Here is a 10570-nt window from a genome sequence, read left to right on the forward strand (position 1 = left end):
ATGGGTTAGTGAGTCAATCCGTTTAATCCACTAACCCGTGGTCGGTCGAGTCAAGTCAAGTTCAAAATTTTTTGGCTCACTTATAAGTGAGCCGGTTTGAGTTAACCTACTAAGTGGCCAACCCATAGTGGGTCGGGTCGGACCAGGTCGAACGATCCATTTTGACAGTTCTATATATATAACCGACACAATTATCACAATTCAGTTATAATACATAGTATATAACTAATTGAAAAATTATCTTTTTACGACAATTAAACAATTGCATTAATTAAAGAATTTTTTTAATAGACAAACCTTAAATTATAAATTGTGTTTAAATTATACATTTTTTTAATCTCCTTTACATGGAAAAAAAAAATCAACCAATGATTGTGTGGTTTCTTTGTCCATGCATTGCGGTTGGTACAGTCCTACAAAACAGAAACACAAGATTCATGTTTTAAACCTAAGTGCAATCGTTTATCACGATGGTATAGACTAGAATAGAAAATGCCAACTCACATGATCATAACTTCATTTTATTTGTTATTTGTTAAATTGAATTGTTACTAACTCGCCAGCCAATAAAGATTGGTTGAAGCAATTGGCAAACCGCACCTCCGAAGGTGCGTTCGGTTTTGCCAATTGTATATTCAAATCTTGCAATTTCTGTTGAATTGCAATTAGAGAGGTCTGAACATTTCTGAGAGGACCCTCTTCCGTTCAACCTCCAATCAACAGGTACTCACGTTAACAACTTTTTCATGTTACATAATTGTTGCAATCAATCACATATCGTTTTCGCTTCCATTTTGTATTCATTTTTTCATCAATGCGACATGATTTCGTGTTTCGAATAGACATCAAGAATTTGGTTCTCTGTGTGTCGTGAACCGCGGACACGGAACATAATTATAATGAACAAGAAAGGTAACAGTAACAAAACGTGTTGGAAGCGATCCTATTTTCACGTTATCAAAACCTGCATCACATGTGTATGAATCAATGCGGGTTAATCCTGTAATATTTTATAGGGGGAAAGTAATGGCATCATTTTCAGATTCATGGTTTGCTTCATTAATTGGAAAAGGTAGGTAATTTCCTCCTCGGAAAACTTTGACAAATTCAAATCTTTGCTAGTATTGATTGGTTGGTCATTGGTGTTAATCATAATGACCCCTGAAGCATAAACAAACAAATCAGGAATGTGTTATTTTTTTTACTTTCTTTTTTCAGAAATCACCTCTGTGCCAAAATAATTATATAGGTTTTTTTATTTCATACTCTCTTTTCTGTTTGACTTGTGTGTATAGACACTCAGACACACAAATGCACAGATATGTTGTTTGATATATAAAATTTGAGGCTTCTACTGTTCCACAATTGCACCAAACCTGATACTATACGATGTTTAATTTCAAATACAGTTGGTTAGCGAAGAAAAGTTATCAAGAGGTGCTTTTGACAACTGAACTTCCTCAAGCATTTGCTGTCCAGGTAAGCCAAATGCTCAATAAATCGAAACTGTTAACTTTTGGTATAACATTTACTGTATTTAATAAGGAAAATTACAATGTAATTGTGTTATCTAGTTGTTAACTATCATATCATATTTTTATACAGATAACGTATTTTCCAATGTCTCCTTTTTATTCAAGAAGATTATTTTAATTTTTAAAATGCAAATTTTTTAATCATGAGATATCTTTTACTTTAACCGAAACTTAATAGACAAGGTAAACAGAACAAGCAGAGACATAAGAAAAGTAGAGATTTTGACAGGTTCTTAAGCCAGGAAAACAAGCGAAGTGATAATAATAGGACAGAAAACAAAATACTGAGTCACTGAAGAAATCAAGTTCTCAACAATTTTATCCTAGGCCTCCTGTTCATCAAGCCACACACGAAATATATCAAGAAATCTTGCATGTTCTTAATAGACAACATAATATCAGAGTGGATCATTGAAAGTTAGGTCTGGCTTGAGACTTTCCCTATTATAATTACAAGGGTGTCTCATCCTCTGATTCCAAGAGAAACCAAGAATATGAATACTGATATTAATGCTTAGTACTATTCTGAATTTGAATATACACATCTATCTCATCTCACTTGAACTTGCTTGGTATATAGTTTATCATGCTCTTATATATGTCGATGTGCGTGTAGATTGACAGATGAACAAATAATTTGGTACAATACAAGGATTTCTCAACATGCATTTGAGGCAGAAATGACTGTTCTTAAGTTTCTTACACTTGAAATTATACTAAAATTGCAACAAGTATAACTGATAGATGATTTGCATGATGATGTAGATCCACTCTGGTGTAAGAAGGAAAAAGGCAGAATGAAAGAGGGATCTGGCAGCAAAGGCGGAATGACCATGTGCTTGGTGCTAACACTATGCTTAATTATTGCAATTTTGTTGGTAATGGTGCTCTTAGCATTTACAGTGTTCAGACCACACGAGCCTGTTAGCAGAGTGGACACCATTAAGGTTGCGGACATGAACCTCGGCATGGACTTTTTTAGCATGAGTGTGAATGTGAATGTGACACTGGATGTGGGTGTTTCAGTTCAAAACAGAAATAAGTTTGGATTTGAGTTCCACAATAGCTCTGCAATACTCAAATATAAGGGGTTATTGATTGGAGAAGGCCCTATCCCCGATGGAGAGGTATCAGGGGGTGAGACCATGGGAATGAACTTGACACTAACTATTATGGCTGACCGTTTAGCCACCAGCAATGGGGTCACCAGTGACATTGCATCAGGTTTAATACCCCTCAGCACCCTTGTGAGAATGTTTGGCATGGTCAAAGTCTTAGGCTTTATCAGATTCCATGTGGCTTCCACCACATCTTGTGATTTCACCCTCAATATTTCCAACAAAACAATTGTGGACAATAAGTGCTTATCCAAGGCAGTGCTTTCAGCTTGATTTGTATGTTAGGTTGAAGAAAACAAAAGAAAAAACAACTCAATTCTGTAATCTTTCAAACACTCAACTCTGTAGAGGTTCCCTCAATCTCAGTTACCCTCGTGTGAATTGTTATCTTTCTTTTAATCGATGTTCTCCCACTTTAACATACGTGACAGAATTTGTTGTTAGAAAAATTTTAAAAAATGATGTAAATACATTTTACCAACCAATGAGAAAAGAGAGAAATTTTACCTCATCAAAGTAATTATATTATACTTGAACCATACCTTTTTGGGAAATAAAATTTGAACAAGCTACCTACTAAAGTGTGTCGTTTTCTTTTTGTCACCACCTCTGTCCTAATATAAAGGATTTTTTTTTCTATGACATTATCTTTGCTGATTATTTTTTACCATTATACTCTTAATTCTTTAATAGTTTTTACTCAATTACTCAATAAATAATAGTAAATACTGTAAATTCTCTTGTGAACACCAAAAATATGATAATCACAAAAATAATAAGGCTTAATTATCATTTTGGTCCCCTAATTTATTGGGTTGGTTCACTTTGGTCCCCTTATTATTTTTAGGCTCAATTTGGTCCTCTAATTCTTTAAAAGGTTCAATTTGGTCCCTGCCGTTAAATCAACTTTAACACCGTCTCCGTACATGCCACGTGTCATTTTGTGGAATTTTCAATTTTTTATTTTTATTTTTATTTTTATTTTTATTTTTAATTTTTTAATTTTTTAAAAAAAAAAATTAAACTGCCACGTGTCACCTTATGGTTGTGACACGTGTCATCTTATGGTTGTGACACGTGTTACTTTGAGATTTTTTATTTAAAAAATGTACTGCCACGTGACAGGTCACGATTGTGCCACGTGTCAAGCTAACATTTGTTGTTTTCAATTTAGTCCCTCTATTTACAATTTTGATCCAATTTAGTCCCCCAATTTTTTAAGATGATTCAATTTTGTCCTCTCTAATTTGATACCAAATTAGTAATTAAGCTTAATTACAACTTATATATACATATTAAAATAATTTTTATTATATTTATAGATTAAATTACTCCATCTAACTATTCAAATTATTATTTTTTTTACATGTATAGAAACTTTCAAGTGTAAAAAATTACAAGTGAAAAATATAACAAATGAAATAACATGAGTATTTAGGGAGTGATTTGATGTACAAATGGTAAAAAATTATTTAAACATGAATGTATAAATTGTAATTAAGCTTAATTATTAATTTGGTCTCAAATTGGAGAGGACAAAATTAAATCATTTTAAAAAATTGGGGGACTAAATTGAATCAAAATTGTAAAAAGAGGGACTAAATTGAAAACAACCAATGTTAGTTTGACACGTGGCACAATCGTGACCTGCCACGTGTCACAACCATAAGGTTACACGTGTCACAACCATAAGGTGACACGTGGCAGTTTAATTTTTTTAAAAAGAAAATTTAAAAAAAAAATTTAAAAAAAATTAAAAAGAAAAATAAAAAAAAATTTGAAAATTACACGTGGCATGTACGAAGACGGTGTTAAAGTTGACTTAACGGTAGGGACCAAATTGAACCTTTTAAAGAATTAGAGGACCAAATTGAACCTAAAAATAATAAGGGGACCAAAATGAACCAACCCAACAAATTAGGGGACCAAAATGATAATTAAGCCAAATAATAAAATAAATTATATAAGTATTAGTCTCTCCACATTTAACCCATTAATTGAGTGAAGAGAATCAGACGACGAGTCTCAACAATAAAAAAGTTAATTTTGAAAAAATAATATAAATCCTTAAGGAATTTAAAAACATTGATTAAACTAACTAATTTATTGATTCCTGTAGATTAATTAAAAGAGTCAGAAAGTAAAGTGATAAAAACAATGTCCAAAATACTTATCATATATTTGATTATATTTTTTTTAATATTTTAAATACTCATGCTATTTTTCATATTTAAAAGTCAGTCGTCTCCATACTTATAGTTACAGTAGATCAAACCGAAATCGAATAAGCTCATTACAAGCTGACCTATATACAGTACTGCTAATTTAAACACATTTTTTTAGATACTTTCACTATTATTCTTTGATTAAAATTAGAATGCTATTTCAATGATAAATACTAAAGGTTCATATTAAATGCTTACCGAAAGAAAACTCTGTATACACCAAGAATACATAAAAGTCGTATTTAGTATTCCTTTTTTTCAGTTTATTCTTTTAAACAATACTTAAATGCTTAGATTCGAATATGTTAAATTCTAATCATAAATCACAATCTAAAGTTGAAAATTTTCGAATTTGATGAGATGCATGAATATAATAGAAGAGACTGTTACTGTAGTTATCAAAGAAAAAAACTCTTTTGACAGTTGCGACACGGCATGGCCATTAAGTTGAGTCTGCAATTCTTCATACTGCTAATTAATACGAAGCAGTAACATCATTGGACCCCCACAACTTCCAACTACCTTAAGATATAGTAATTAGTACACTATTATTATTCTGGTTGGAACTCCTTATATAGGCCATTCATGGCCAACAAAGTCCCATTTCAAGATCAAATCTTCACACTTCTCTGTCATCTGCAACCTCTGTTACAATGTCCGAATCAGCACCAAAACAAGAAGAGATCATGACAGAAGCAAAAAACAACCAGGACCATGAGCAAGTGGTGGTGGTGTCACAGAAAAAGCTGAAGAGGAGAAGAGTGTGTGTAATGGTGACCGGGGCAGTGCTGTTACTGCTGATTGTGCTAGTCGTTGTGGTAATCATCTTGGCCTTTACCTTGTTCAAGACCAAAGATCCAAGAACTCAGCTTGTGTCTGCCACTTTGGAGGGTATAAGTCCACGTGTCTCCTTTCCTGACATCGATATACAGATCAATGTGACTCTTGATCTGAAGGTCCAGGTTGAGAACAGAAACCGTGCTAGTTTCAAGCATGATGGAGGAAAGAGTGTGTTGCTGTATAAGGGAAAAGAGGTTGGAGAGACAGACATATACCCTGGTTTGGTTCCTTCAAGAGGGTCTGCAATACTTTCATGCAGACTCACACTTCAGGCAGATGAATTTGCTTCCAACATCACCGGTCTTCTCGGGGATGTAGTTGGAGGAGATATCTCTATGGACACCGTTACTAGGATTCCTGGGAGAGTTACCTTCCTCGGATTCATCAAAAAACATATTGTCGCAAAGTCCTATTGCCAATTCACTGTTACCGTTCCTGACTTCAAGATTGCAAGCCAAAGTTGCAGGAATAAGGCCAAGTTATGAGCAGATTCGTAGGTTATATATATACACATATATGGTCGTATTGATAGTTCAGACTATAGTTTCTCACTGTGAGGATTTTGTTACATAAATAATAGTTGCATACATACATGTGTATACATGTTAGTTTTTAGTTTTATGCTTTGTCTGTTGGAAGTTGGTTTCAGTTTTGGGATTTTTGAGAACACTGTTTCCGGGAGTATTGTTTATATCTTGTGCCTGTTAATTCAGTTCTTTGAATAGTTATGTGATTCCTGCAAAAAGGGAAAATCTTGTTGAATGAATGAGGTTCTAAGCTGATTATTTTGATAGGAAGATCAATCTCAAACACACATATGATCGGTAAAGCCTTAAGGGTAAGCTTCAACGCCAGAAAGGTGATGAGGCTAATAACTTCTTCATTTCCGGTTTGGGGAGAAATTTTTTTGAGGTCTGATTATAATATTTTTACAAATTTCTCTTCTAATTTAAAATGAAACTATAAGAATTTTGAAATATAAAAAATGAAAAAATATTTAAAAAATATTATTAAGAGATAGAAAATTTTGTTATGATATAGTCGATAAAAAATCAATTTTCATTGTTATATAAACAATTTTGAAATATTGTTTTGAAAAAAATATGTGGTTCGATAGAGACTCTGTTAAAAAAATTCATATTTTCTGTAAATTTTGTTTTAAATTTTTTTTCGTAAGAAATACTTATAAATTTTTTTTAAAAAAAATACAATTTATTTTATAAAAAATACTTATAAATTTTGTTGAAAATAAAAATTTGCAAAAAAATGCTATTAATTTTCTCACAAAATATTTTGGTTTAAAAATTTTTTGCAACAAATTTTGTAAAAAATATTTGTAAATTTTATTGGAAATGATTCTTCACGAAAAAATTATTGTTAATCAAAATTTTTAGAAAAAATAGTAGAAAAAAAAATATTCTTTTGTAAATTTTTTTAATAAATTTGTAAGAAAATCTCGTATAATATAAGAATTTCTAGTAATGAGAATTTAAATTGAAGAGAGTACTTGGATTATCTAAAATTAGTGAATTTCAAATTTTGTGTAAAGACCTAAGGATTTGAAATTTTACATATTGTTTTGGTGGAAACATTATCATTTCAACTTTAGTTGAAATATTGTTGGTGATGTTAAGATCACAACACTGTCAATTCAACAATTTTTTTCCACGAAGGTAGATTGAAATTGATTGTGACTAATTTTAATTGTCATTGTTATAAGATTTTTTTTTCGTATAACTAATGTTTTCTTTGTTAAGGTGTTTTTGGGTTGATACAAAATATTCTTCTTTTCACTCAACTTATTAAAATTATTTTCGATTGATATAAGTTGGAATTGTTTCTCAAATAATGACATAGATCAAGATTATTTATCAAAATGATTTTCTTGACCAACTCTATCACTGCTATTTTCTAACCGATTGCAACTAAGATTTTTTTTTTATCGACTTCATTCAAAATATTTTTGAATAGATGTAAGACAAGATTTTTTTTAAGTAACACTAATATAACACTACTAAAAAAATTCATATTTCCTACCAATTTTATTTTGAATATTTTTTATAAAAAATACTTATAAATTTTATGATGAAATAAAATTTGTAGGAAATTATTGTCAATTCTTTTGTAGAATGTTTTGTATAAAATACTTTTCACAATCAATTTTGTAAAAAATACTTACAAATTTTATAATTTTGTAGGAAATAATTACCTACAAACGAATTACTTATCAATTAAGATTCATAGAGAAAATAGCAGAAGACAAATTTTTTTAACAAATTTGCATGAAAAATTTGATAATTTTTAGTAGTGTAAATATTTTCTATTAATTAAAATATTTGATCAAAGGAAAAACATTAAAATTTAATAAATTTAAACTGATTTATTTAAATAAAATATTTAAAAACTTAGACAATTGAACATGAAAATCATTAAAATTTAATATATTCAAATCTCCTATAGAATTTATCAAACTTTCTGTCCTAACACTAAGTAAGGATACACACCTTACACCATTTATTGGTAGATTATTGGAAACAGTTGGCATTTATTTATAATGAATGAAGGCCAATTCTAATACACTATATGCGATAATCCATCCAAAACACCGTCCTTTGCCGTTTGATTAAAAACCTTTACCCATCATAAATTATTCATTATCCCACTTCCACACGTAAGCGTCGTTTGCTTTCATGTAATGAAAGTCATAGAACCCCACTTTCATGTTTGGATAATTTTTTTTAAGAAATTAAGTTTTTTATTCATTTGTGTATAAGTTAATTTACAAAATTTCAAAAGTTTATCTAAAATTGTACCGGAATTAAATTTATTTTATAAAAGTTTTTTATTGTAATTTTCCTATAAAGTTTATAACTTGACATATTCTTAGGGTTAGTTAATAGTTGTTGGTGAGAATGGGCCAACTTCTGGGCTGTTTTTGATCCTTTACCCATTCTTGAATCGCTACCGTTTTGTTTCAACTCCGCTACAACGAATACACCCTTTAGTATAAGTGAGAATTCAAATATGGCATATGAATTCAATAAATGTTTTAGATGAATAACTTGACCAACAACGTGAGAAGCTTCATTCATGACTTTACGTCAAGTCAATGACCCATTTTCAAAAACCTAACTCAACTCAAGCCTCTCGTTTCATCTAGATAAGAAAAAAAAAAACTCAAGTGCCTTATCAAAGTCAACGAGGACCAATATTAAAGCCATCAATGTGAACCATTTTTAATATCACCCCACTTGAGTTTTTACCTCCCTCTCTTTTTATTCATTTATTTATTACTTTTCTGGTCTATATAATACCACGACTAATTTATCAAGACAAATTTATGCAAAGAACTCTTTGACACGTTGTTAAATAGCAAATATATATATATATATATGTATATCATGCAAAGCGCTTTTAAGAGTTTTGTCTTCCTTCAAATAATAAAAGATGAGAGTGCGTGTATCTAACCATGAAAAAGAAAGAATATGTTGAATAATTAAATGAAAATGCTATAAATAGAAGGAAGGGAATAAATAAGGTATGGAGAAAAGGTCGCGAAGAACGGAAAGGAAGGAAGAGTCCCGTTTGGCTGGCCACCGAACGCGCGTTGTCTCATATAAAATAGCGTTCAGCTTAACCACCCAAATTAAGGAACATCCCTATACAACAAACAAGAAGACAGAGCAACGTTAATTTTAACGAACAAATACAAATCCATGATCTATTAACGCAACGAAAAGCGACCTCTCTCCCTCAACTACGAATCCCAAAAACTCTCCTCCACGCGCAGCCACTCCGCAGGGTGCATCTGGGATGGTAATGGGACCGGAGAAGATCACCCTCGCCGCGCCCTCGCCCTCGTTCCGCCTCCGGTGCAAGAGCCTGAACTCGCTCCGCCTCCGCCGCATCTTCGACATGTTCGACAAGAACGGCGACTGCATGATCACGGTGAGCGAGATCAGCCAGGCGCTGAGCCTGCTGGGCCTGGACGCGGACATGCAGGAGCTGGAGACGATGACGCAGTCGTACATCCGCCCCGGGAACGAGGGCTTGACCTACGACGATTTCGTGAGCCTCCACGAGAGCCTGGGCGACACCTACTTCGGCTTCGTCCAGAGCGAGGAAGAGGAGCAGCAGGAGTCGGACCTGTGGGAGGCCTTCAAGGTGTTCGACGAGAACGGCGACGGCTACATCTCCGCCAAGGAGCTTCAGGTCGTCCTCGGAAAACTCGGCCTGGTGGAAGGCAACATGATCGACAATGTCCACCGCATGATTGGGTCCGTCGATACCAACCACGATGGCCGCGTCGATTTCTACGAGTTCAAGGAGATGATGCGCGCCACCATTCTCCCCACTTCTTGATTTTCTTCTGTAGTTTCTAAATGTAACTTTTCTCGATCTTAGGGCCTCCCACCTTCGTTTGTACAACATTCATTAACTACTCGCTCTTTCGCCAACATCTCTGTGTCACTGTAACATTTGTTTCCAACTCCTAGGTTTCAATCAACGTTGCTGCATGCGGTTCAATAGTGCAGTAGTTTTTGTTTTCTACCGGCGGCTACTCATGTTGTTCCCTTTTTTTATGCCTTTTTTTTTTCTGTTATTCAAGAAGTAAATTTTTTTTTTCCGTAACGATGGTAAATGAGACTACATTCTTCAGTGAGGCTCTTCTTGGCCCATAATCTCACATCATGCAATGTCCAGCTTTAGAATGATTGCACAACCACAGTATTCATAGTTATCAAAATGTAACATTCAAATCACCAAGTAAATACATTGCATTGGAGAAATGATTTATAGTTGATTTGACACTTAATAGGTACATCCATTGTCTCAACTTCAACAATAAATT

At 32.9% G+C, this 10570-nt stretch overlaps 3 protein-coding genes across 3 annotated transcripts; all 3 read left to right on the plus strand.

The window, feature by feature from the left end:
- The first annotated feature begins 450 nt into the window (after positions 1-450).
- Positions 451-3054, plus strand: LOC114185991 (uncharacterized). Its single transcript, XM_028073982.2, has 3 exons — positions 451-723; positions 1410-1479; positions 2301-3054. Exon 3 carries the CDS (start codon positions 2333-2335, stop codon positions 2924-2926), a length of 594 nt encoding a protein of 197 aa, XP_027929783.1. The 5' UTR covers positions 451-723; positions 1410-1479; positions 2301-2332; the 3' UTR covers positions 2927-3054.
- A 2407-nt stretch (positions 3055-5461) lies between these two features.
- LOC114184054 (uncharacterized) lies at positions 5462-6515 on the plus strand. The gene has a single exon (XM_028071291.2). It carries the CDS (start codon positions 5532-5534, stop codon positions 6201-6203), a length of 672 nt encoding a protein of 223 aa, XP_027927092.1. The 5' UTR covers positions 5462-5531; the 3' UTR covers positions 6204-6515.
- A 2734-nt stretch (positions 6516-9249) lies between these two features.
- CML42 (calmodulin like 42) lies at positions 9250-10269 on the plus strand. The gene has a single exon (XM_028070875.2). It carries the CDS (start codon positions 9532-9534, stop codon positions 10078-10080), a length of 549 nt encoding a protein of 182 aa, XP_027926676.1. The 5' UTR covers positions 9250-9531; the 3' UTR covers positions 10081-10269.
- Positions 10270-10570: the final 301 nt, after the last annotated feature.

This window comes from Vigna unguiculata, chromosome 5 (genome assembly GCF_037176805.1).
Source record: "Vigna unguiculata cultivar grain cowpea cultivar isolate G323 ecotype 2 chromosome 5, ASM3717680v1, whole genome shotgun sequence".
NCBI classification, from domain to species: domain Eukaryota; kingdom Viridiplantae; phylum Streptophyta; class Magnoliopsida; order Fabales; family Fabaceae; genus Vigna; species Vigna unguiculata.

Bases quoted from the DNA above. Each gene is read 5' to 3' on its own strand.
- CML42 (XM_028070875.2), top strand. From the start codon at position 9,532: ATGGTAATGGGACCGGAGAAGATCACCCTCGCCGCGCCCTCGCCCTCG.
- LOC114185991 (XM_028073982.2), top strand. From the start codon at position 2,333: ATGAAAGAGGGATCTGGCAGCAAAGGCGGAATGACCATGTGCTTGGTG.
- LOC114184054 (XM_028071291.2), top strand. From the start codon at position 5,532: ATGTCCGAATCAGCACCAAAACAAGAAGAGATCATGACAGAAGCAAAA.